Raw genomic sequence first — 27466 nt, forward strand, 5'->3', positions numbered from 1 at the left:
GAAATTTTGATACAGATTTTGAAATACAAATATTAGTAGTTTGCTTTGTATTTTTATTTATAATGTTTTTAGCATTTAAAATCTTATTAAAAAAATTAAAAATAACGAGAATAAATTTTTATTTTTATTTGTTCAATTCATAGAATCTTAAATAAAAAATATTAAAATAAAAATATAAATTAAACTGATTTTAATATTTTTTAAATATTCACAAATCCTATAGTTACTTCAATATAACTAAACATATTTATATTTCTGCATATTAAAAATATAATTATTCATTATGTCTCATTATTTTATTCATCTAAATTTTAGAAATAACTAAACATAATCTTTTGTCACGGTTTAGTATAGAAGATCTCTTTGAGAAAAATAGAATTGGATGAAGAATGAAGATCTTATTAAATTTAAATAAACATGTATATTACACATGCATAATAATTTTTTTTTATAAAAAATATAATCTTCACTTTTTACTAAAATTTGATAAGATAATACTCAATTTGTTTTTTAAATTTATATACGAGCCTTAATTTAGTTCCTATAATTTTAATTACTTTTATTTAGTCTCTAAACTTTGTGAACATAATTTATGTTAGTTTTTAAAATAATTTTTAATATATAGAACTACAAACGTTAACAGACTGTTATTCTACGTAGATAGCCAAATGCCATACTAGAATTCTGTAAAATGATGTTATTTTAATTTTGACATTTAAATGACTCAAAAATAACATTATAAATAATGTTTATTAAAACTTTACCTAACAAAACAAGTAATACAACTTTGTTTGTAGGTTATTTAAATGCCAAAACTAAAACTGCATTATTTTACAAATTTTAGCGTGGCATCTGATTGTCCATACAAGCATTCTATTAACGTTTTTGTACTAAAAGAAGGGTAAAAATCGTCCCAAAAACTAATACATATAAGCCACGTTTACAAATTAAAGACTAAATAAAAATAATTAAAATTTTAAAAACTACATTAAGACTTGCGTACAAATTTAAAGACTAAATTGAATACGGAGTCAAATTTGATTCCTCATTGTAGCATTATTCTATGAATATGTCTCATGTCTACCTTTTGTGACGGTTTGAGATATACACATGAATATGTCTCGTGTCTCAACATGAAGCAAACCGGTCGAACACCTGTTGGAAGCAAGAACGAACACCTGTCGGAAGCAAGAACGTATATAGAATAGTCAAAGTCATTTCGGTGAATAAATTCTACGACATTTTCATGTGATGATCAACTCCAAACTAAGGTTTTTAATTTGGTCAAAGTTTTTCGTATTGAAAACTTCAATTCCTTGATTTCATAATGCTTATTTATTTCCCATCACTCCTCCTATCCTTTTAAATTGTAAGTGAGATGTGTTAAATTTTGTAATATTAGCATGTCATATAAGATTTACCAAAATATTAAGATTTGTTAGTGAATTCATTATTAAGAAGTAGTTCCTTAGAAAAGAAAAATCCTTAGTAACGATTTCAGTTAACTACTTCACCCTTCAAAGAGATTGTTAATAGTAATTTAACCCAATACTAATGTATTACACTATTTTCCCATGTTAAAATTAATTTGTGGTTTTTTGTACACGCATGTTTAGTATAATTTAAATCAATTTTTAGTTCTCTTAATACTATTTATAGAAATAAAATTTAGTGTACAATAGAATTATAATATACTTCTGTTATTATGTCAATATTATTAGAATATCATAATTAGGAAACAAAATCAGATAAATATCAAAGAGAATTAAAAAAAAATCAATATAATTTATTAAGATATTATTCTATAACGAGCGTACTATTAGTGTACTTTTAGTCTATATAAAAACCTTATAATAAAAAATAAAAAAATATGAATAATAAAATAATACTTTTTTAAATAATTATTCATTTCTTTCCTAAACTATTTGTACTATGGTAACAAACATACTACGATAATATTAAGGGAATTGATATTACACTCTTGGTATAAAAACTATTTCAAATAGATTTCATGTTATATTTGATAATAAAGAAAATTTAATTGAAGTGCAAGAGTTTTGTGAAGACAATTAATTATGCATTATTACATTAATACAAATAATTAATTTTAAAACTTATTATTTAAAAAAGCCATTTACATGAATCCAAATTAATCATAACTATAATCTGAATGAATGACTATGTAAAATTAACAACCATCACATATTAAAAACAAAAATCCCATGTGAAATAAATCTTTTGGTATTAATATTTAAAATAAAATAATACAAAGAAAATTATCTCTTTTTTTTCATTTGATAAAGAGAATAAAAGATAAACAAACTTTTATTTACTTAAACTTTAGCGTTAATTGATGCTGAAAACTCTCACACAGTTAACTTTACGTAAAGTTGATAACTAAGAGCCATTAGATAAAAATTTAATCAAATCATTTAACGACTCTCAACTATCAACTTCACGTAAAGTTGATTACACCTGAATTTTCACATTAATTAATACATCAAAGGATCCCCAATTGAATCTTATAAGGATCAAAACAAATACTCAAGCATTGACAATTTTGGTTCATGAATAGGCCATGGAACATGAACCCTAACCATGTTATCCTCATAATCAAATTCCACATCCACCCCATTAATCTTACAAACAATAGGTTTCTTTGATGCAAACACTCTCATTTCCCCACAACCCTTTATTCCAATTTTGACCCTGCTTTGTTTATCATCAAACACAAGTGACTCAATTGCACCACCGGAGTTAAGCATGTTCACTAACCCAATTGGTGCAAATTGAATTAGCCTCTCATTATTATCATTATAATTATAAGATGATAACACCCTAACTGGTGAAACTGTCATTAGTTCAAAGCTGAATGGTTCAAGTGAAACTTGTAATTTGTCTGAATTCTTCATTAGCTTCAATTTGTTTTCCTTGAAGAGATAAACTGCAAAAATTTCCACACCGTTGATGGAAATTGGTTTTTTATTATTAGCATTAGAATTATTATTACCATTGTTCCATTCAATGTCTTTGGGGCTTGCAAAGCATGTCACTGTGTTTGAGAATTCACAGGCACTCTTGTTTCTTCTTGTCACAGGGCACCAACCTCCTCCTTGGCAATTGAATAGTCCCAACACTCCAGTGTACTACAATTAAACAAATTAAAACAAAAGTTATGTCATATAATTGATATTAGAAATTAAATGGGTGCGAGTCACTATAACAATTAGCTTAAGAAATAGGTTTGATTATTTTGTCAATCCCTATAATTTTATTGAATTTTTAATTAAATTTCTATATTTTTTTCAATTGAGTCCTTATACCATATCAGATTTTATAACTAAGTTCTTATCGTGACAAAAACGTTGAAATTAATCGTATTTTGTTAAACTATACAAATATTTAGTCAAGTGTTAGGCATATTCGTTTTGTTTAATAGAATATTTTGTTAATTTCAACGTTTTTATCACAATAAAAACTTAATTACAAAATCTGATATGCTACAGGGATCTAATTGAAAAAAAAAAGAAAAAACTTAGACACCTAATTAAAAATTCAATAAAACTAAAAGAATCGAAAAAATAATTAAACCTAAGAGATAAGAATTGCTTTCCTTTTTAAATAATATATGACTTTATATAGTCATGACGCTTAGGACTACACAATGACTTAAAGCATGAATCTTGACGACAATTTAGACTTGTGTGTAGTAAGAGGGCGAGACTACAATAGTTTTTAAAGTTTATCTATCTTGTGTCTTTAGGGCACATGTTAAAATTACAAAATTAAAAAAGTTTTTAATGTATTTATTTTGTATTTATTAAATAAAAATATTTAAAACATCACACTAATAATAAGCTTATCATATGTCCTAAGAGCACATGTTAACTAAACTCTAATTTTTAACCTAGTTCATTAAATAGACCTAATTCAGTCCAAAAGTTAACTTGAGAAGCAAGATTTGTCTAACACTCTTTTATAGTTATTATGAATAGACCTAATTTTTAACCTAAGTACAAATATTATTTCTCTTTTATAGTTATTATAAATCGACTCGACCAGATTAAGTAACATAGTAGATAATTAAAGTAGATGATTTTGTGATCACCTTGTTGAGGTTCCAAATCTTGAGCATTGTTTTGCCATCATGCAATGGATCCATAAACAAGCAATCTCTAGTAGGAAGTGCATAATGTTGGCACCTCAAGATAGAGCCGTTAGGCAAAACAAGAGTCTTAAGCAACTTGAAGTTATGGTTGGAAACACAATCACTAACATAAATTGGTCCACCAGAGATGGCTCTTGAGGCAGCATGGAACTCAGCACAGGGGTGAGTGGATTGGAACATGTCCCAATCTGGCTGAATGAAATTCCCCATCCATAAGCTGTTGTAGGCACAGTGTACCATGTGACAACCTTGTAGCCAGTATGTGCCGTTCGGGTCGCCCGTCGGATCCGTACACCAAAAATCATCTCCTAAACAAATTATCACAAAAACAAGTATAGTAAACGAATTTTTAATTAGTCAATATTAATTAATTTTTGATTATGAAATATTTAAGATATATAGTTAGAATTTAGAATTTGTGATAAAAATTGACTTCTTAACTAAACTCTTATAATAAGAATAACAACGATAAATTCGACAAAATTTTATGTTGACTATAGAAAGTTGCTTACCGACTCGGCCTAGCGAAATGGCTTGGGTGCCCAAAAGGAAGAAGTCATTGCAATGCTCCATGCTAGCAATGACTCCATTGCCTTTGAAATGCTTCTTCACAGAATCTGTAAGTGCTTTGTAATAAGCTTTTGCAAGATCCACACGACCACCGTATTCCTCGCATAGCATCTCAAGCAACTGCATTCAAATAAAACAATAAAACATCATCGTCTATCATGCCTCAAATCTAATTAACTAATTTCTCTTTCTATTTTTCCAACAATTTTTAAAAAATAAAATTTTTTTCTGGGATGGTAAGAACACTCTTTTTATGTGGCTCAAATTTTGGAGGCCCAATTCAGACTATGAATATTTCTTAGTATAATTTGTGGACTTCATCATCATTTTTTTATCCAAATACCTTTTGAAATCTAGCACTTTTCGTACCATAATTTGAAAAAATATATTATTTTATCAATAAGATTCCATTTTTATTTAGTATATACAGATAAAAATACGAATGAATATAATATTATTGTAGATTTAATATGGGAAAAGTCTAGGGAGCCAACAACTTTTGTGTTTTCTGACACGCACTTAACCATCAAAACAAAAGTGAGTGATCTCCCACCATTAGATGTAATCTCACACCATTAAAAATACAATTGATGGCCAATTGATGGTTACAAAATACCAAAATTGCTGACCCCTAGCATTCCTCTTTAATATGTACACGTAACATTCTTTAATTCGACAAGTTCCTCGTATACTCACCAGCCGGATGCTATATTAGGAAGGAGACACACACATTTAAACAACCCAATTAGTACTTGAGTTGAGAAAATAGTGGCTCCCGTCAATTTTCAACCCTGCAATTACAAGTTTACAACCACCGTAATTGGCTATATATGGTTCTTCCTAATTACACTAATTAATGCATGATTGCCAAGAGAATAATACTATTATGCTTATTTCCCCTAACAAGCTATTATTAATTTCATATGCAACTATAATAATAACATATCCTAACTAACCATCTAATATTTTTCACAAGACACAATATACTATGATCATTGAATCTTATATTAGAATCTTAAAGATTTTTATAAGGTGTCTATTATCCTTATAATGTGCGTGGTTAATTATAAACAACATTTAAATTCAAGCATGGATGATATATAATAAAACAAAGAAAGATCACCAAAAAAAAGAAGAAAGAATATTGGAGAACACTTACATGTATAACATCAACCTTAACCCCATCAATCCCCACAGATTCCAAATGAGAGTGAAGTCCCTCATACAATTGATGCACCAAATGAGGTGGTACCAACCCAACACCATTATTCACAATTTTATCCACAGCAAGATCCTCCATTGTCATTTGCAAACTTTGTGACATCTTAGGACCAACAACCTTAGACATAGGCATTCCCTTCACATTGGGCCTTATCCCACCCCAATACCCACAAAGCGCATGCCACACGTAAACATGTTCCACACTCTTGAATTCTTCCTTTAGGTCCCTAACAAACGCACCCATCCCTTTCTGGTCAGGGTCTACAATTCCTTTGTAGTCCCTGAATTTAGAATTCTCTATGAATTTAATCAGCCTACATGGCATTTGTTCGCCGGCCGATGTTCGGTTCATGCCTTCTTGTTCATCTGTGATTGGATCGTCGTCGTGACAAATTGATTGCCATCCGTCGTCGATTAAGACCATACCCGGAGGGCACCCTCCCTCTACAAGGCCTTTCACACCTTCCCATACCCCTTTAGGGTGTACCTTCAAGTAGAAGGCATCCCATGTACACCAACCAAACTTGTCCACAATACCTTAAATATGTAACCATTTAAAAGTATAATGTCAGAAATTCAGTTATGTATTATTGTAAAAAGGTTTAACTTCGTGTAGCAAATATGCCAAAAGTTGTTGTAAAGAGAAATATATAATTAATTTGTGTAATACAATGTTATACCATAAACTAGTAGAATTTTAAAGACTACAGACAATAATCATGTTAGCTAGGTACATATTCAAAATTTATTATTAAATAAATATTAAAAAATAAATAAATAATATATGTATTTATATACTTTTTATAATTGATTTGATTTTTTATGTGCAGATCACATTTATTTAGAAAATTACATTATGTTTTGATTACATATTTAGGCATGATTTGATAATATTTTAAAAATTTGATTAGTTGGCATTTTAATTTATAGAATCATTAGTTTCCAATAGATTGTGACTTTGGTGAAAAAGAATTTAATAATCCCAAGCTAAGCAACTCAATTTGAAAGACATTTAAATTAAATTAAAACCCAAATGAAAAATTGAAAGAAAAAAAAAGTTAGTTAAATTTACAGAAAAGTACCTGGTGGAGTTTTTTCTTCAAGGAGCTTGAAAGTTCCCAAGTGAAGGCGTATGATCTTGATGGCTTCTTTGACCAAACGGAAAGGGTCATGAGAAGCATGAATATACAAACACCTTCTGAAGGTGGATTCACTGACACGTGTCGATCCACTCTCAACGCACATGTCCACGTAATCATCCAAACCCGGTTGAAGTGAGGCTCGGAAGGAACCTTCTAGAATGGGGAGCAGGAGAACATAGGGTCTACCATAGTGGTCATTCTTGTCCAACATTAACAACTGAGTTTCATGCTCCACTTCGTGTCCATTGCTTCCAACCCAATGTGTTGTCCACCATACCTTAAACCTGGCAAATTTTGCACACATGAATCAGTACAATTTTTGCATATTTTTCAGATTTTGCACATATAATTTTAAATCAGCATTTTGACAACAATAGTTTATACCCACATTTACATGTTTTTCATACAAAAATAATATAATTTATATTTATATTTACTAAAATTTATATACATAAATAATAAATTAATATAATTTGTATCTATATTTTTAAAAATTTACACAATAACAATTTAGTATTTATATTGACTAAATAATAACTAAATTATTTAAAAAATATGAGCTCCTAGAGTTTCTCTTTAAATATTTAGGTTACACATTTTATATGTAAATCATCTAAAAGGTGATAGTTTATTAAAATAAAACTCATGTATATGCAAGATCACTTTGAAACATAAACTTAATTAATTGTCATTAAAAACTAATTTACCCTCGTGGTTGTTCGTGATAAGGTAACGACTAACGAGAGTTCGAGATGAAATTTTAAAGAGGGAAAATAAAAAGTTTAGGTCTCATATTTAATATTAAGGCAACTACTCAAATGAAGATGCTAAAAACATCTTTTTATGAAGATTCTTGTGTTAAAAGTGTACTTTGTTTGTTTAGCCACACTTTAAAAAAAATAACACTTTTGCAACACATCAAAATCAAACCATACATTTTATCATCTAATGGTAAAAAAGAAGTATCTTCATATGAAGACAATAGTAAAATCTTCATGGTAGTATCCACCTAATATTAATATATGTATTTTAACTTTATGTAAGACACTGACACTGACACATGTATCGAGTTAGCGTGTCGTGCTTCTAAAATTTATGGTAGATTTTATGGTGTCTTTTATTGTTATATCTAAATTGTTTTAACTTATTTTTATAGGTAAAAAATAAAATATATAAAATAAAAATAAAATAATTAAAATTTATTAAATATTATTTTTTTACCTTTTTTAATAAGTTAGGCATCATAACTTAAGTACCATAGCATTCATCAAAATTTATATCTCACGCATTATGTAAACAATAGACATATGTCACTCTATCGACCAAAAAATGATTACATTTTTAATGCTTTTCTTATATAAGAGGTCTTTTATAAAATTGTGTGAATTTTTTCATAATTTTTTTTAAAAAAGATTTTATGTGAAACTTATTTTTAGCGAACACAATTTTTATGAATATACAAGAGGTCTTTTTTAGTTTTTGTTTTTTTGCTGAAATTATTTTTTAAATAATAAATTCTAAACTTCTAGATTCTGAAAATTAAACAAAAAAACTATACCAAAATTCATGTAAATATAATAAAATTAAAATATAAAATAAGTAATGACCTGAATATGCTCATGAACCTAATGTCTTTGAGCTTGCCAAGTGGAGCCACGTGGCGGCACCTAGATTCGGTGGCATCAAAGCCCACGAAGCAACCAACGATGTTGTTGTTGTTTGCATCCGATGAATATGGCGACAGTGTTGCTACTATGTTGGATGGAACCTCCCTCAGAAAAGGTTCTCCATTTGCAACAAAGTTTGATCCTTCTAACTTTATACACAAAGCTTCTTTTTCATTCTTACTACTATCACTTCCACCACCATCCACAACCTCTCCTATTTCTTCTAATGCACCATTATTTTTGGTTAAGTATGGTGGAGCCATGTTGAATAGTTAAGAGGGTAATTATGTAATTTAGGTAAAGGGTTAAGGTGATAATGAAATGTTTAAGCTAATAAGGTTTGGACTTGTGAAGAATTTGAGAGGATCAAGAGTGATGAAGTATATAATTGTTATGAGATTTGCGATTGATAGTAATGGATAGATAGTGTGGGAAGATTTATATAGAGAAACCATGGTTTTAGGATTTTTTATTTAAATAAATAAAATAAAAGTAATAATAATCAAAATAAATATTTTTAAAAATATTTATCAATTTGTATTTTTCAGTCATATCTCGTTTACATTATAAATGAGATATGCACAATTTTATTTTGTTTACAGTGTAAACAAAATATAACTAAAAATACAAATTGATAAATATTTTTAAAAATATTTATTTTTATAATTATTATTTTTATTTTATTAATTTAAATAAAAAATCCTGATTTTTAAGAAATTAGATCTAACTAAACCATTCAACTGGATTAATTAAAAATTAGTTTTTAAATTGATATAATTTAAATAAAAATTTAATTAATAATAAATCAATTAAAAAACTGAAAAATCAATTAAACTATTAATTAATTAATTGATTCAATTTATATATATAAATATATTATTTTATATATCTATTTTAATTTCAGTTGAATTTTTTTAAACTCTTAAATTTTTTAATTTTTAATTATTCAGTTTTTAAAATCTCGAAAAATGTGTTTTCTACTTTATTTACATATAGTGGGTGGGAGACAACCATATTAAAACGCATCATCATCTAATACGCTTTCCTCTTCATTTTTTTAGATGTCATCACTAAAGATAATAATTAATTAATTTTATATATTCAAATAATTTATTATGTATATATCTTAATTATTATATTTATACTGTAAGAAAAAAAATTAAATATTTTTAAAATATTAATATTTTAATAATTGTATTAATTAATTTTAATTATAAAATATATATAATATATTAATTAAAATCATTAAAATATTAATATTTTAAAATTAAAATTACTGAAATACTAAAATTTTAAGCATATATACAAATTTTCCCCATACTATATAAATCGTGAACTCTAGTTGATGGTGGCAGTAATAACATTAACATGCGCTCGAAAAATTGAGAACAAAATATTGAAGACAAAAAATAATGGACACTTCTGGAACGATCTGAGGGTTAGTAATAAGGTGGGTTCTACAAGAGGGTCTACCTGCATTGGATCAAATATTTAAAGTACTATTGGTTAAATCTTTTATACTTAATTAATTAATTCAGGTTACCAATTCTAGCTCGTTCCATCAAGAACTCTCGTTTCTTTTCTAGATGTTTCTATATTTAGCTTCATTAGTGTTAGTATAATAAGTATAATTATGATATTAATATTTTTAAGGAATTTTTCATTTATTTAATTTATGGGCATGAACGTGAGTCTCCTTGTCCGCGAATCATCAAGCTTCAGATTCTTCATCATCTTCATTCGTTGTTTTATTCATTTTTGTAATTTATATTTATTATTTGATTAATTAGTTAGTTAACTTTTATAAATTGCTAATTACTTGGCATCTGAAATTTCGGATCCAACTTTCCCCGTGAAATGTACTATTGGTTCATACTGCTAATTGCGGCGTCTCATGGAAACTAGAAATTTCCAGTGAAATCTAATTTGCCGAGAAAAAAAAACCGGTATAATAATATAAAAATTAAGTATTAAAATTAATTATTATGTATTTATATATAAATTATATAATTTAACTTATTTTTAATATATATTTTATATTAGTAATTAATTTTAATAGATGATGATAATAATAATAATAATAATTTACATTTAATTAATTAAATAACTATTACAAATTTATATATAAAAATTATTATTAAAAAATATTTTAGTCAAATAAACTAAAATATATATTATTTAACTTTTGTATAAAAAAAAGTATATTAGAAATAAAAGGGAGAGTATCATTAAAAGAAATGTTATTTATTATTATTATTATTATTATTATTATTATTATTATTATTATTATTATTATTATTATTATTATTATTATGGAATAGTTTAAGAAATAAAGTAGACTAAAATATCTTAAGATATACATACTTATTTATCATAGTTATAGAAGTAATTAATTGTATGCAAATTGGTTCTTTAAGTATATTACATTTTGACATATATAATTAAGCATGGATATTTAACTAAGTTGGGTTGGTCTAATGATTAACTTGCTAGTCCGCTTAAGTAGGTGTTTGGGATTTGAATTTCGCCTTGTACATGCAACAATGTATTGGCTAGTAGCAAATCCTTAAATAAAGTTAAATACCACAGCAGATTAATCTTTAACCTGTCAGATTAGAAAATACTGTGAGAACTAAAAAAAATTAAGCATGGACATTTACAAGGGTATACAGGTAAAAGAAATACCTCATACATACTTGATAAGATCGTGGGTATAATTCCTTAATCTCTTATTCAATGTAGTTATTGTTACAACTTACAAATACCAAGTTAATTAAGTAGTAAACAAATGCAATTTGCCAAAAGAAAACACTATTTACATGAACAAAAAGTAATCATATTCTTTTGTAAAGTTATTAAGATAGATATGAAGGATAGTACATATAAAATGTTGATCATTCGGTTGGGTTGAGGCTTGGCTGAAAAGGATCCCATGATCAGTGTACTATTTTGTGTGTTGTGTCACTTGCAACATGGAACATCTATTAGGTTATATTATGGGATACAAGGGGTTACTGCCGAGTGCCACATTACGTTACACCTGCACTTCATAAGAATCTTTCTGAACTACGTGCATGTGAGTTTTGTGTTTGTTTAGTTTAACTTGTTTTTGGGACAAGTAAGGTTTGGTTAGTACACATATACAGATGCACGCAAAGTCTTGGTGATTATTTGTCTTACAATAGCATTTAGGTTCGAAATTTGACTGAGACTAAGGTAGTGAATAAAACTCTTAAAGCATTACACGTGTGAGTGTCGTGTAGGTGAATTTTTAATGTTTAAAGTTACGAGCTATCCCATCCATTTGAAAAAAAAAGAATAATTGGGTTGCCTACGATATCTTTCAGCATGACAAGTTAATCACTAATCCATTATAGATCTAACTCTATTTTAAAATCTACCCTCAGCTAATAAGTTGCTGCTACATACAAAAGACGAAAACCAGTTCCAAACTCTGTTATTTGTTTCATATATATATATATTTTTGGGTAAAATGTTTCATATTGTTATTTGTTCCAAATTCAGCATGAAGATCAACCGGTTCTACTAGTCTTTTTTTTTACAGGGAACCAGTTCTACTAGTCTGAATGAACCCATTCTGTTTAAAAATGGGCCTGTAATATTTGGGCTAGGCCCAAGAACCGTGATGAGCCTGGAGCTTACAACTTAAAAAGGCCCAATAACTTCGACCAAATGACTCCCATGCTAAACTATGCAGCAGACAGCGGAAGCCTAGACCAAGTGGCAATATGATTGATTGCCTCTTAAACAAGCTGCACCAAGTTCGAACCCCAGCTGAGACTGGGATGAGGTTTGATAAAACCTCAATGTGTGGGTACGTGGGTGTGTGTGTTGTGATATCTAGAATTGGGAGTTGTCTAATCCACTTGACCAAAAAAAAAAAAAAAACTATGCAGCAAGATAGGTCAACAAATTTACCATCAAGTCCAAAAAAAAAAGAAAAAGTTTTACCATGCTTTGGTTGATTATTGGGTCTACAAAGCGTGGAATATGCTCACTAAAAAACACTGCAATTGACAGCGTTTTTATGAAGTAAAATTCCTGATCACTGGCCAACAGAATTGAATAATAATGCAGGAATTAAACCTCAAATTAAGTAAGTTGTTTCAACTATCTCAAAATGTACATAAAACAACAACTGTATTTTTAATGTGCAACAAATCCTACAAACTACATCTTCCTTTGGAATATCAGTTGTAGCATATCGAAGAAGAAAAGTGAGCATGCATTAGCAAGAGATTAAAACATGAAACGAAGCTAAAATTAAATACTTATCTTTTTTCTTTATCATCATCAAAACAAATACTCATTAAAATTGAATTATATGCTTCATCAGTTCAATTGGTAAATAGTGCCTCAATATAAAAGCAGCATTCCATGTGAGATCCATGTCTATCTATCAATTTTCTTCGCTTTAAAATTCATAATTTGATAAATACTCAAAATTTAAATAATTGTGTGCAGGCTTATGTGCTTTTTTGAATTTCATAAATTCATCTAGTGAAAGTAAGGTCTTATCTCAAAATCAATGGGAGAATATTAACTCAAACATGATGCCCAAAGTTTCAGACCTTGAGTCTTGTATTGATTCAAGAATACTAAAAATTAGAATCTAATTCACAGCTAAAAGATTTGCTATCTTAGTTACAGAAATCACAATACATTTGCATAGCAGCATTGCAAGTGGAAAGCATCAAAAGTTTGCAAAATGCTATCAACCATAGGTCCTAGCTCATAGCTATACATGGAATGCAAGAATGGTCATAATTAACAGATGTAACTAAATGTCAACAATTGGCATTTTAATCAAAAGGAATAAATTAGATTTAAAAGAAACCCAAAACCCACAAAAAGCCTCAGTAAACATACCATGCATCAGTCCCAAAGCCTCAACTTCATCACCAAATTTTATGATTCCTTACTCAACATGGCCAGTGGCAACTGTTCCTCGCCCCTTGAACAAAAACAAGTTATAAGGAAGTTGAGGTAACATTCTGGAAAATATACCTTAAATCAATAGGTGACCTTACAATATTCAAGAGCAATCCAGAACAGATTTTCATGAGCACTAAACAAAGTTGATAAAAAATATATAAGTAAATTTTGCAGCTGATTGATAAAGGAGGGGAAAAAGCAAGAGTGACTATCGTCGTGCAATAATTTTATAATAAATAACGAGTCACTAATAATTCAGCTCAATAGTATGCTTAAGGAGCGAGCAGGATCAGTTGAGACCACCGTAGTGGGGTGCCCATGATTTGCAAATCTCACTGAAAGGGCGGCAACACAACTTGTTTTAACCACAATCCTTTCTGACTAAGCATGTCATACTTCCTCTCCTTCCCTGCCGCCATCTCCTATTTTAATAGAGGGCTTTCTTGCTTCTAAGGTCTACCCAATTAAGGCTACATATGATCGGCATAAAGGGATCTCTCTATCCTCTTTCATATGTATAATAACTTTCTTTTCGTATTATTAATATTTCCTCTTATAAAAAAATTCCTTCATTACTGCAGTTATTAGAAACTTAACCACTCCTTAAGAGTTCTTAGTGATTTTCTACATAAAATCTCATCAAAATTTCAAATTAACAGCAATAAAGAATAAAGCAGTTATTTCCTAAATCGATTGAGGTCAAACGAATTAGTTGATTGACAAAAAGAGATGCAAGAATGCTACCTTTAAAAGTGTTATGCATAACAAAAGTGATTAAATACTCACATTCAGCATCAGCATTAGTTTTTAAAAAATAAATCAACCAAATCAGTAGAAAATTATCTATCCAATTAGTGGAAATGGAAGTTATTGGAACCAGTTATTGGCAATTGATATTCATCACAAGATGCAACATGACCAATTTGCCTATGAATAAAGCATTTCGGCATCATCAAGATAACAACCACAATCAGTCAATATCAAGAAATTATGGACAAACCTGGATGATGTTGGTTCTCCACCAGATAAATTGACTTCACGAAGAGGTGGGTTTATAACATCACAGGGGGAAAAATAACAAAGATTTGCATAACTTTGAAATAAATCAAAGTAACTATAATGAAACTAAGATGAACGATTCGATTCACAACCAAAACAATAATTAGAGCTAACATTTAATCACTAAGTATGCTGTCCAGAGAGCCCCAATGTAAAGCATATAGTCCCTTACATGCCCCCTACTTGAACCCAATGCCTCCTTCACTACCTGAACACACTCACAAAGAAACAAAGTCACAAACACTTTGTGAGCAAAATGCAAAAAGATAAAAGTTGCCAATTTTGCGGATAACCAACACCATAAAAAGGAGAACCGGAACCAAATTAATACAAATTAGAAAGAAATGAAGGATCGGGCATTGATAAAATATGGTTGTACTGATTGCTTGAGTTGGAGAGCTTAAGCTTGAAGTTTGGTGATGACAAAATAATACAATTACTGAAACTTTAGATACCTAGATAATAAATTCAAAAGTTTATATAAAACAAAAAGGCAATCTTATATTATAATAATATAATTAAAAGACAACAATAATTTATTTCAATTTTAGCTATTGAAGTTTAGTGGTTTAAGTTATAAGATTTCGATATTTGAACAAATAATAAAAAAAATGGAAACCTTGAACAAATAATCCTAAATATGAAAACCTAACTATAACATAATCTTTGCATGATTAATTGTAAAAAAGAAACATCAAATATATCAAGTTTGGTGCAATAGGAAAGAAAAAATTTACCAAAAATGTATGCAAAATGACAATTCCATCAATTTAATCATGCCAAACATACACAAAGCTTCAGCTATCATCAATTCACAAAATGAGAGAACTTCAACCTCCATCAGCCATCCACATCCCCAAAAAATTACATCTTGCATTAGAAAAGTGGAAAGTTTCTATAGAAACAGCATTTATTAGTTATTACAGTTGTAATTATTTTAAAATGATAATACCGATGACATAACAATGGCCACAATGTGAAAAAGATTAAAAACAAAAGCCAGAGTGCAAAAAGCTCCATGAAGAAAATAAAAGTAAGCCACATAGCCATAAATTCTATTATACCACAAAGCCAGCCAGCTAGTGAAACTTGAAAGGCAAAAGCACATGAATGATGAATCAAAGAAAAATATCCCCCAACCATAAAAATTGTAAACTCTCGAACAAAACCAAGTTATTTTGAAACTTAATGCAAAAAAAAAAAAAATTTCTGTTGCGGCAGAATCTGAAAAATTTTAAATGAGCTGCATAATTTGTTACAGTAAAGATGGGAAGACAGTTGGATAAAAATCGAAAAGCATCAGATCCAAATCAAACACCAAAGACAAGAAGCAATAAGAACAAAATGGCAAAAAAATAGAAGCAAACAATGGATGAATCATGAATTACCCCTATACTCGTCACTGAATCAATTTGGAAGGCATTACGGATGGCCTCAGTGGAAGCTGTGTGGCCACCACCAGTGTCACGCATGAGGATCAAGACGTTTTGGTCTTTTCAGCTCAAATCTCTATGAATAACATTCCACCATCAGCTCCATGATCATCGTGACGGGACGAAGAAATCTCATAGTTCAAACTCTTATTGCTTCCGAACACCTTATCAGCCGATGTCTTCTTCGCAGCAACCATCCACAACCTCCATCTGAGAAAGAACAACACAAACCAAAGAGGGGAAAAAACCCATCATAAAATAGGGAAGGAATAACTCAACTACTTCCAACAATCCAGACAGAAATCAAGACAAAAATTTTCACATGTCAACCAAGAAAGCAAAAAAAAGAGGGAAAAGAACGAATGATTCACATCAACTGAAAACACAGCATAACACAACACCCAAATCATTTTATATATATAATGTGTGAATTCTCCTAGTTGAAAAAAACATCACAACAAATTGCAACAATTCAGGAGGCTAATCGAATACCAAGTTTTCACACACCAACCAAGAAACAAAATACGATCAAAAAGACATAAAAGTTCACAAAAGATACCAGTTTACCTGGAATCCAACCTCAATGTTGAAGATAAAAAATAATACAATAAGAAATTCAAAGATGTAGAAAAACCAACCTGGTTGGACGTCATAGCTAACACGAGGAAGACCGGACACGAACTCGAGATGGTACAGATTCGAATATCGACAACGCCTTCTCCGGTGGAACCACCAGCGTGACAAGAATGAGCAATCGATCCCCCAAAGCGAGGAATATGAGGGGAAAAAAAATCAGGATGCATGCAAGAACCAATGGATGGAATGATTCAAATGATTTGTTCCCTTGTACCCCATTCATATACAGAACCAATATAAAAAGGCAGTCAGCGATTGAAAACTCAGAAGATAATCAAAAGAATGAGAAACGAACAAAAAAAAAATTCAAATACCAATGCAATGGAAACCAAACAAAACAAATTAAAATAATTGATGGAAACCATGGGAAGCATATCTGTAAAACAATCATCCAAGAGTTGCTTCAATCATGAAAATTTTGGAGTTTTAAAATAAACTGGAATCGCAACTGAATATCCCAAACAAAGATCAACAAACATATATCTCAATAACATATCTTAATGGAACCAAAAAGCAATCCAAACAAAGATCAAGGATAAGGCAGCAACACCCACACAGAGTTTTTGGATTTGGAGGGAAAAGCTATCTGAACAAAAAAGTGGAGAGATTCGTAATCTGATTTTTTTTTTGGCACTGAACTAACACCTCTGGCATTGATTCATTAAATTCAATAAAGGAAAATAGCGATCAACAACACATGTATTGACTAATAAGCACAGATCAGAATTCAAGTCAAGGTATCATTACTATGTACAATAAACACATGTATTGACTAATAAGCACAGATCAGAATTCAACAACACATTACTGTACTGTACCAAGTACAATAAATAATCGAGTGAACAAATACCTCAAAAAATAAACGTGGTCCCCCCCTTTCATATCCCTTTACTCAAACCGTTAACTTCATACAACCAATCTATTTATCCATGACCAATATAATCAGTTTACTTCATACATTCATGTATCCGATCAGAACGGTGCCATAGCTGATTAATGAGTTTCACTCATGATCTTCAATCATGTCCACATCGTCACTGAACATTAATTCGAATGTTTCCATGGCCAGAGCAGATACCATAGCTACCAGTGATCCTTGCAAGAGCAGTCACCATTTTTGAAATGATGGAAACGTATCCTGTCCCTTACTATGATCTCTCTTTGGTATATCTTAGACACTAGTTTCATAAACTCATGACAGTCCTCACAAGACCTTAGATTCTTCACAATCCGGATTTTGGAACCCTGCCTATTCCTGATTAGTCCATAAGCAAGAGCTAGCTTCTCACTATGATGAAGTAACTGAATGGCCTTATCCTCATCATCCATCTCAAGCAACACCTCTGATACTCTCGGATTATACCCTTCCTTTCTAATTTCATCTACAATCTGATCCAATTTGTCATATATTTTCTCTGCTTCAGGGTGATTATAATCTCCCATAGAAAATTCACATACAGTGCCATCAACTTCAATCCTACTACACCCTGGAGGCTTAGTTAATCCCCTTCTGTTCATCAACTCTCTCACCTCTGCTTTGTTACACCACTTCCCTGCAGACGCATAAACATTGCTAGTGAGTATGTAACTCCCACTATCATCATCAGCAGTTCTCCTTCGCAGTTTGAGGTGTTTCACGAGACGCCCTGCTCTGTCGGTATCCCCATGAAGTTTGCAGGCCCATATCAGGGTCCTCCAAAGAACTGCATCAGGCTTGATAGGCATTGTATTAATGAAATCCTCGGCTTCCTTCAAACGCCCTGCTCTCGCGAGGAGGTCCACCACACAGCCAAAATGCTGAATTGTAGGCTCTATACCATAACGTTTTGGCACATCATTCAAAAACACATAAGCTTCATTAACCAAGCCTGAATTCCTACACGCTGAGAGAACCGCTGTCATTGTCCTCTCATCAGGTTCTATCCTACAGGTTTCCATCTCAGCAAACATCCCAATAGCTTCCTGGCACATTCCATGGCTAGCAAGGGCAGAGATCATTGCGGTCCAAACAAAAACATCCTTGTCCACAACATTGTCAAACACGTTCCGTGCACTCTCCAAGCACCCGCTTTTAGCATACATATCAACAAGGGCAGTGCCAACATTCGGCTTAGAATCAATCCTCTTCTCCTTCACAATCATGTGCACCTTCTTCCCCACACTCAAAGCTCCGGTTTCAGCACAGGCCCTCAAAACAGACATCACCGTGGCATCATTGACCTCTATCCCAGCCTTCAGCGTGCTATCAAACAAGGCCAAGGCGTCGACGTGGCGGTCAGCGTTGACAAGGCCATCAATCATTGAAGTCCAAGAAACCACATCCCTAAGAGGCATTCTATCAAACACCTCGCGAGCAAACCCCAACTCGCCAAATTCAGAATACATATGGATCAAGGCGTTCTGGATATACTGATCCGACCCAAAACCCGTCTTAGTGATGAGAGCATGGATCTGTTTACCTTGTGGGGTGAGTTTCAAGCGGGCGAGACACTTGAGGAGGAAGGGGTAAGTGAAGTTATCGGGTTGGGGTGGTTGGTGGTGGAGCATGGAGAGGAAGAGAGAGAGGGCGTGGAAGTGGTGGGTGGGGTCGGGGCTGCGGGAATAGGCGCGGATGATCGTGTTGTAGTAATAGGAGTTGGGGCGGGGGATGGAGCGGAGGAGGAGGCGAGCATAGGAGAGGTCGCCGCCGGGAGAGAGGGCGGCGAAAGTGAAGAGCTTGGAGACGTTGCGCGCTGCGTCGTCGTTTTGGGTGCCCCCTTTCAGGAGTTGCGCGTGGAATTGGAGCGCGTCGGACATGCTTCTCAGCTCCATCACAACACCACCCACTCATGCTCACTAGTCACCCACTCATGAGTCGGACATCTCTTCGTTTGGAATTACCAAGGTACTCCAAGTACTGATTTACTGATTTATTACTTTAATCGGTTAAATTGTACTTAAACTGAAAAAATTATTTTATAATAAAATAATAAATAAATTATAAATAAACATGTCAAATATAATTATAGTCAAATATAAATTTTAAAATATTTTTTAAATTTAAAATATTATATTAATTAAAATTTAATATAATTTTTAATTTTATTAATTATTATTTATTATTTATTAATTATTATATTATTATTAAATTCATTAAAATAGTAAAAAACAAAAAAAAATTATTAAATTAATCAAACCAATAACAAATATTTCTTTATCTATTTATTTAGTTAATTCAATTAATTCAATTCATTTATTTCTTTATTAAAAATAAATATGACAAATTTATTTCTTTTTCTAATAAAACACTAATCATAATGAATAAATAAAAGCTCTACCAAATTTTTAACAAAATTTTTAATATAATTTTAATAAAAATTAACAAGATTTTCAGCTAATCACAATTTTAGCAAAATCTTAGCATAATTTTAATAAAAATTAATAATCTTTTTTCAAAAATCAATAAAAAATTTATAATATGGTTATAGAATTGCATATTGAAAGTTTAGACTTAAGAAATTCAATTGAGCATTGAACACTGACCTTTACCCACCGAGCATACTCACACATATTATATGGGTATATACTATAAATTTTTAAATAATATTCAACTTTAATTAGGACTTAAATTCGGATACAGCTTTTAAGAGGCATATAGATATATTATCTGTGATAGACCTCCTATCACAGATATAGACATACTCTAACGCTACCGTGTCGATACTCGAACTTACTCAATCTCTTGAGTTAATACCAAATCAGTCTAACCCTCAATAGTTAACAAGAAAACTAAGAATACAAGAGAAATGAAGTTTTGGTGGAAGAACACTTTATTACTGAAGAAAAAATAGTACATTCATTTTAGCGGGAAAATAGATTCATGAGGAATCAACAATTCATTTCTATTAGTTGGGAGAAAACCCAATTTTAATATATTAAGTAGATATAAGTATAACAAAAATCAAGAGAAAGTGAATGACAATAAATAAGATTAGTATAAGTTAAATTAGTCCCAACTCATAGGATAAACATTCTGTAGTTACTGCTACTACTAAAAAAACTTGCAGCTAATAATCTTAATTTGCTAATGAATCCAAGCGTAATAATTTCATTTTAAATGAGAAGTTGTGAGAAAAAATTTTATTTTGTAGCTGATATATAACGTATTTTTTAAATTTTTGTGTGAGTATTTTCCATGCGATTCCAGTACATCCTCATACATGGCATGAGTCATTTACTAGTGTTCACATTAAAGTAGATATTATATTATTTCACACTATAGGAATATCAAACATAGGATAAATAAATATTTCTTTGATCAAAAGTCAATTTTTTTGGATCGAATTATCTATAGTCAAAGTTCATATCCCCCACACAAAAAAATTACTATTTATTATAAGTAATTATTTTATTTATTATTTTAAAATTTGATTTATTGCTTAAATAATTTATGATAAATATTTATTACTTCATATTTTGAACATAAAATATTTATTAAATAATAATAATATATGAATAATATAAAAATATATAACAAATTGAATATGTTATAAGTATAATTATAAATATAATAACAAAATAATAATATTATAGCACATTGTGCGGTTTATATTGGATTTGATAGGTTATGAAAAGTAGATCCGAAATTCGATCCAATCCAGCGGTTTGCAGAAAATATAATTCAATCAAATCTAAATTAGTGCGATTTTAATCGGTTTTTGGTTTTGATTGGATTGGATAAGCGGTTTAATTTGGATCGGTTTAGATTTGAACACTCCTATACATACGTACATCTTTTTATATAATTCAGTTATTCTAAAAAAAAATTTTTTAAAGGTGATTCTGGAATCACTTATTATAGTATTTAAAATATAATTGAATTCGATTATGAAATCATGTTATTTATATATAATGTATTTTTTTAATTTTCGTGTGAGCACTCCCGTGCGATCTCAGTATGATCCCGTGCATCGCAGAGTCATTCACTAGTGTTCACACTATAGTAGAGTACCTAAATTTAGAAAAAAACTAAATTTTGGGGAATTTTTTAGCGAGTTGGTTGAGACAATTTAAAAATCTAGAATCTCTCAATTTGATATCAAATTCATTCTCCGCTCCCATTCTTTTTTCTGTTGAGAATTTAACAAATTTGACAGAGTTAAATATTGAAGGTAACATTTTCAATGATTCAATATCCCACAGTCTTACAAAACTTATGGATCTACAGAGTCTGCATTTTCCCTCTAATTATTTTGGTGATGTTATTCTTCAAAGTCTTGGTCAACTCAAAAAGCTGGAATGGCTTTTTCTTTCTTCTAAGTTCTAACTACTTACAAGACACAATAAACGATTAACAAATTCGTGGTCCTAGCTCATGAGCCTCGTATACTTGGATCTCTCGCTTTATCAAATAAATGGATCATTGCCAAGTTCACTGGGCAAACTTGAATTCTTGGCAAAATTTCAAGTACAATTTGAATCTTTCATCATTGATGTGGCTACATTTGAATAATAACAGATTTCAAGGAAAACTTTCTTCCTCCTTGTCAAACATGAAAAACTTGACATTATTAGATGTTGGGAAGAATCAACAATCAGGTTTCATACCTTCTTATGTTGAGTTTGGAAAACTTTAAATATAATGATGATCAAACATTATTAATTAAAAAAATAGTTAATTTAATTTTAGCTTCTAATTGTTTGTTTAATGATTTTGTTTAGTGTGCAGATTTTGTTAGTGGGTCAAAAGTCACAGAAGCGCAATGTGATGAGAAAGTATTCAGTTCTTGTGCAAAAATATTCCAAACTATATGGCTGAATCGTTTAAATGGACATCAAAACTATTTGGGTTAAGTATCATGAGAATAACCCAAATTAATTTCTTGTTGAGAGACCAACAAGCCTTGGTCCGAAATCGAAAGAAGAAAGAAAGTAGTAGAGCATGCCTTCCTCGGTTGCCTACCTTAATGGGTTATGGAATTCAAACTTTGATTAAATTAAATTAATGCCTTGGTAATTGAAAAGGAAAATTAAACGTGATTTGATTGTATTAAATGACTCCACACATTTCTTTATGCATAGGGAAATGGAAATAGAAATTAATTTGTTTTAATATCATTTATTGCTTCCTTTGAAAGTTTTCCTTTCTCTTCTCTCTCCTTTCTCTCTCTTTCTCTCTTTCGATCATGTCAAACAAGAAAGAAGAAGATAGAAGTTAGAAAAGCAGTGAGGCTATGAAGAAGCAAAAGGCTAGGTTGATGATAGCCTTTGCAAAAGGAAGATATAAAGTATGGCGTGGCTAAGATTTTTGCCACAAAAGACAAGATGTGAAAAAGAAGCTTCAAAATCTTCATACCAAGAATAGAAGCAATCGGCCTTGGTCAGAGAAGAAGATCTCAGTGGCAAAGTTCTTTTCCATTTTTGTTCATCCAAGATAGAATGTAGCTACTGGAGCTACATGGAGGAAGAAGCAAATATGGAAAGGAAGGAGCTTTCAAGGATCAAGGATTCATCAAGGGTTAGAATTCATTCTTGGGGCCAAAGTCAAGATGAAAGGCTCAGATTGATGAAGCTTGATAAGAAAGGATGAGAGAGAGGTACATGCATGTTGATTTGCTTTCGGTTCTCCCTCTCTCTTCTCTGTCCGAACCGGTTATGTATTGGAGAAGAAAATGGTGGCTTGGTTGAACCGGTTTCAACCTTGGAAGCTTCCCCTTCTATAATAAGAGTGAACGGCCAAGGGTTGAAACAAAGAGAGAAAGCACAGAGTTCTCATAGCTACCCTAAGCTAACAGAATTTTTCTCCTTCAATGGGTTTTATTTTGTATTCTTTTCTTTAGTTGTGTCTGTCTGAGTCTCATGGTAAAAGACAAATAGAGTGAGGCTTGTAAGAAAAAGCCAGTGAGAGAAAAAAGGCAAAGAGAGCAAAATTAAAGAAAAAGCCATAGTTGTCTAAGAGTTCCTTTGTACATCTGTGTTGTGTTTCATGATCTTGTGGGGATTCCCTTGCAAGTTGGGTTAGTACTTTGCAGTTGAAAGATTGGTAGGTGACCAAATCAAGTTCAATTTTGGGGATAGAATTTGGACTTGTCCCAAATAGAAATGGGTAGTTCCTAGGAAAGAATTGGTGTATGTAATCAGTTGATTATAGTGAAATTCCGTCACTGTTGTGATGGAGACTGGATGTAGGCTGCATTGCACTTAGCAGCTAAACCAAGATACTTCTGGGTGTGATTCTCTCTTTCTCTCTTGCTCCATTTCTGTTTCTGTTGCGTAGGAGACAAAACTAAAAATATCTCCTAACTAGTTATGAGACAAGAAAAATGACTCTTGACTTGTTATGAGACAAAAAGGAGAAATATCTCCTGAAATTATATTAAAAAGCAGGAAGTAATACTTAACAAAAAATGGCTAAGATTCAACCCTCTTCTCTTAGCCACTAATTACCATCATCTTAGAATTGCAGTGAACTTCCATACTTTCAAATTCTTAGAACGAGAAGAAATTGGTTATATGGTGGCATTCCTTCAAGCCTCTGTCAATTTGATGCATTGCTAATCTTGGGCCTTGTTGAAAATAAATTAGTAGACCCAATTCCTCATTCCATTGCCAATATTATAGGAAATGGAGCTCAGTACCGCGACAGATTAGTCTTTGGTCTGTCGGGTCGAGGGATACCGTGGGAAACCAAAAAAAAACTGCAGCATATAATCCATCATCTTCAGCGGAATGATATTATGAAGATGTGAATCAAGTCATCAAAAAAAGAGAACTTGATTACATTCGTAATTTAATATATGTAGGCCAACTTTTTATAGAATTTAAAAGAAGAAAACCACATAAGGGTTTCAAGTAATTCCATACATAACAGCACTCTTCAGTTCAACACTGGATTTATTATGCAATATTTGTGAAGGATGCAACATTTCTCATCACCATAAACACCTTTGAAATTGTTATTGAATCAATATACCTTGCCATATTCCTAATCTATTCCCCCAAGAAAGCCAGAATATTCATATAACTAACTCTTGTCTCCCATATTTCTAAATTATTATAAAGTTGATAATTAATTTTATTTTTAATGTGAAAGCTTTTTACAATCAAGATTATTCTGTTGTTGAATGTGTTTGAATTTGGAGCTATAGTTCTATCAACCTTATACCTTACAAAAAGAGACAAACGTGTTACAGTTATAGGATGGTTTAACCTCATTTTAAACATTTGTGTATTTGCTTCCCCTCTTGGCAGCTTGGTAAGAATTAATTAATTAATTAATACTTATATAATTAAAAAATATTTTTTATATTTCAAAAAGAATTAGTAGTATATTTGCTTTGGATATGTGGAGAAGATTGCTGATAGGATCTATGTTTCTTGAAAATAATCAAATTGAAGAAAATGATGCAAAGGAAGTAGTCATGTTTATAAGCTTGAAGATTGATTTCCACATCCTCATCCATGTAGCAGTTTTTAATGTTAAATAAGATTGTTGTGCTTCTAAATCATTAGAGTTGTGTTTTCATTGAGATATGTTTAAATAATTCTTTTGTTTTTGTATCAATTACTACTCGTATTTATGTTAAAATTGCAAGTAACTTTTATGTTTTTAATGCTAAAATATTTAAAGAAGTTGATCCATATTACAAATGCATAATATAAAAGTGAGGTAAATTTGAAAAATAACAACAATCTACTATAATTAGTAGCATGAGGAGGATTTTAACTTAACTAAGAAATACACTATATATATAAGTATAACAAGAGAAAGTGAACGACAATAGATAAAGTTAGTACAAGTTAATTTAGTCTCAACTCATAGGATAAACATTCTATTATTATTGTTATTACTAAAATAAAAATAAAAATTGTAGCTAATAATCTTAATTTGCTAATAAATCCAACCGTCATAATTTTATTTTAAATAAAAAGTTGTGAGAAAATTTTTTTAATTTTGCATCTGATATATAACGTATTTTTTTAATTTTCGTATGAACATTTTCCGTGCAATCCCAGTATGACTCTCGTACATCACACGGGTCATTCATGTCAACACGGTTTGTCTAACATAGTCTTCATTACATAAAGTATATATGTTGTTAGTTATTACTTATTAGTAGTTATTACATACCATGATGAAGAGAGGCGCAGCGAAAACATTAATGTTAAAAACGAGTCAAATCCATCCAATGATAGCAAGACGCTTGGAGCATAAAATAAGAAAATTAGAAGGTACGCCATTTCTACAACAACTCCAAAGGTGCTAGTGATGATTATTAGAAGAGCACAATTTTTCTTCAGCAATGCATAGTAAATCCAAAGCATTGCATTAAAGAGTGTAATCACATATGGATTGATTAAAATCCCTGACTGGTTTTGTTTTTACAGATTTGGTAAAAAGTTGGTCTGCATACATATACACAAATATTAATTAATAATAATAATAATAATAATAATAATAATAATAATTCTAGAAAGAAAAAAAAGAAGGATTATCCGGAAGTCACACTACAAGGAAGTCACACTACATTTTTACATTGGAGTAAGGAACACTCCACAAGAAGTCACACTGCCTATGATGCCAAACCAAAAAGCCCAAGATTCAGCCATCTCTGAATTAGCTTTGAATGAATTATACTGTATTTTCTTCTCTGGAGACTCACCCTCAGTTCAAAGCTTGTGTCTCTCTTTCTCTCTCTCTCTCAGAACGGATATGCTTCAGGTCTCTCTTTCTCTCTCTCTCTCAAAGCTTGTGTCTCTCTTTCTCTCTCTCAGAATTCCTAGTTACATTTTAAAAGAAATTAAGGGGATGTATTTAGTTTTATAGTGTAAAAATAATAAGAGCCATTGTATATGATGGCATAAGAGATAGAAGCTAGTATCTTCTCCTTTTAACATGGACAAAAAAAGCATCACAAAAGGGTAAGTTATTTATCTAATATCTAAAACAAACCAACAGGGAATCTCACCGACCAACAAAAGATACTATCATGTCTAGTTACTTGTGGAACTGTCTAGTTACTATCATGTCTAGCTACTTGTGGAACTGTCTTTTATGTTAAAGAAACCCAAAAAAAAAATTAAAATGAACACGTACCTTAACCTTCTATGGGGCATAAAACAGGAAGATAGCAAAGTAAACAGTTTCTACAACAATTTCAAAGGTGTTAATGGTAATAAGAAGAAGAGTAGTATCTTTCTTAACCAATGCGTAGTAAATCCAAAGCATTACTAAATAGTGCAACCACATATGGAAGTGACTGAAATCTCTCGCTCGTTTTCTTCTTATATATTTGGTAAAAGGTCGGTCTGTGTGCACATACATAAATATTAATTAATAGTACATTTATTTTGGCGGGAAAATAGATTCACGAGGAATCGACAATTCACTTCTATTAGTTGGAAGAAAACCCAATTTTAGTATATTAAGTAGATATAAGTATAACAAAAATCAAGAGAAAGTGAATAGCAATAAATAAGGTTAGTACAAGTTAATTTAGTCCCAACTCATAGAATAAACATTCTGTAGTTACTGCTACTACTAAAAAAAATTGCAGCTAATAATCTTAATTTGCTAATGAATCCAACCGTAATAATTTCATTTTAAATGAGAAGTTGTGAGAAAATTTTTTATTT

The 27466-nt window shown here is 30.8% G+C and overlaps 2 protein-coding genes and 1 long non-coding RNA gene across 5 annotated transcripts; 1 reads left to right on the forward strand and 2 right to left on the reverse strand.

Annotated features, from left to right (window-relative positions):
• Positions 1-908: 908 nt before the first annotated feature.
• LOC112790456 (galactinol--sucrose galactosyltransferase) lies at positions 909-9166 on the reverse strand. 2 transcript variants are annotated; one of them, XM_025832869.3, is made up of 7 exons: positions 8709-9166; positions 7042-7385; positions 5898-6496; positions 4681-4858; positions 4109-4476; positions 3011-3146; positions 909-1178 (listed from the first exon to the last, which is right to left on the reverse strand). In XM_025832869.3, exons 1-7 carry the CDS (start codon positions 9029-9031, stop codon positions 1129-1131), a joined length of 1998 nt encoding a protein of 665 aa, XP_025688654.1. In that variant the 5' UTR covers positions 9032-9166; the 3' UTR covers positions 909-1128. The 2 variants fall into 2 exon arrangements, with proteins under 2 accessions (XP_025688654.1, XP_025688653.1); XM_025832868.3 differs by lacking the exon at positions 909-1178 and having other exon boundaries at positions 2226-3146.
• A 4162-nt stretch (positions 9167-13328) lies between these two features.
• On the reverse strand, positions 13329-19741 carry LOC112790457 (pentatricopeptide repeat-containing protein At4g21065). 2 transcript variants are annotated; one of them, XM_025832873.3, is made up of 4 exons: positions 17703-19741; positions 16855-17059; positions 16172-16426; positions 13329-13743 (listed from the first exon to the last, which is right to left on the reverse strand). In XM_025832873.3, the coding sequence occupies exon 1, from the start codon at positions 19661-19663 to the stop codon at positions 17936-17938; it is 1728 nt and encodes a 575-aa protein (XP_025688658.1). In that variant the 5' UTR covers positions 19664-19741; the 3' UTR covers positions 13329-13743; positions 16172-16426; positions 16855-17059; positions 17703-17935. The 2 variants fall into 2 exon arrangements, with proteins under 2 accessions (XP_025688658.1, XP_025688656.1); XM_025832871.3 differs by lacking the exon at positions 13329-13743 and adding an exon at positions 14592-14991.
• LOC140183785 (uncharacterized) lies at positions 19600-22948 on the forward strand. The gene is made up of 2 exons (XR_011879889.1): positions 19600-19736; positions 22553-22948. It is a non-coding gene; the product is annotated as an uncharacterized lncRNA (long non-coding RNA).
• The last annotated feature ends 4518 nt before the right edge of the window (positions 22949-27466 follow it).

This window comes from Arachis hypogaea, chromosome 3 (assembly GCF_003086295.3).
Source record: "Arachis hypogaea cultivar Tifrunner chromosome 3, arahy.Tifrunner.gnm2.J5K5, whole genome shotgun sequence".
In the NCBI taxonomy this organism is placed as follows: Eukaryota; Viridiplantae; Streptophyta; class Magnoliopsida; order Fabales; family Fabaceae; genus Arachis; species Arachis hypogaea.

Bases quoted from the DNA above. Each gene is read 5' to 3' on its own strand.
- LOC112790456 (XM_025832868.3), bottom strand. From the start codon at position 9,031: ATGGCTCCACCATACTTAACCAAAAATAATGGTGCATTAGAAGAAATA. The intron at 7,386-8,708 runs GTCATTACTTAT...AAAATTTGCCAG, and splicing joins AGGTTCATGAGCATATTCAG to GTTTAAGGTATGGTGGACAA. The intron at 4,859-5,897 runs GTAAGTGTTCTC...ATTTGAATGCAG, and splicing joins TTAAGGTTGATGTTATACAT to TTGCTTGAGATGCTATGCGA.
- LOC112790457 (XM_025832873.3), bottom strand. From the start codon at position 19,663: ATGGAGCTGAGAAGCATGTCCGACGCGCTCCAATTCCACGCGCAACTC.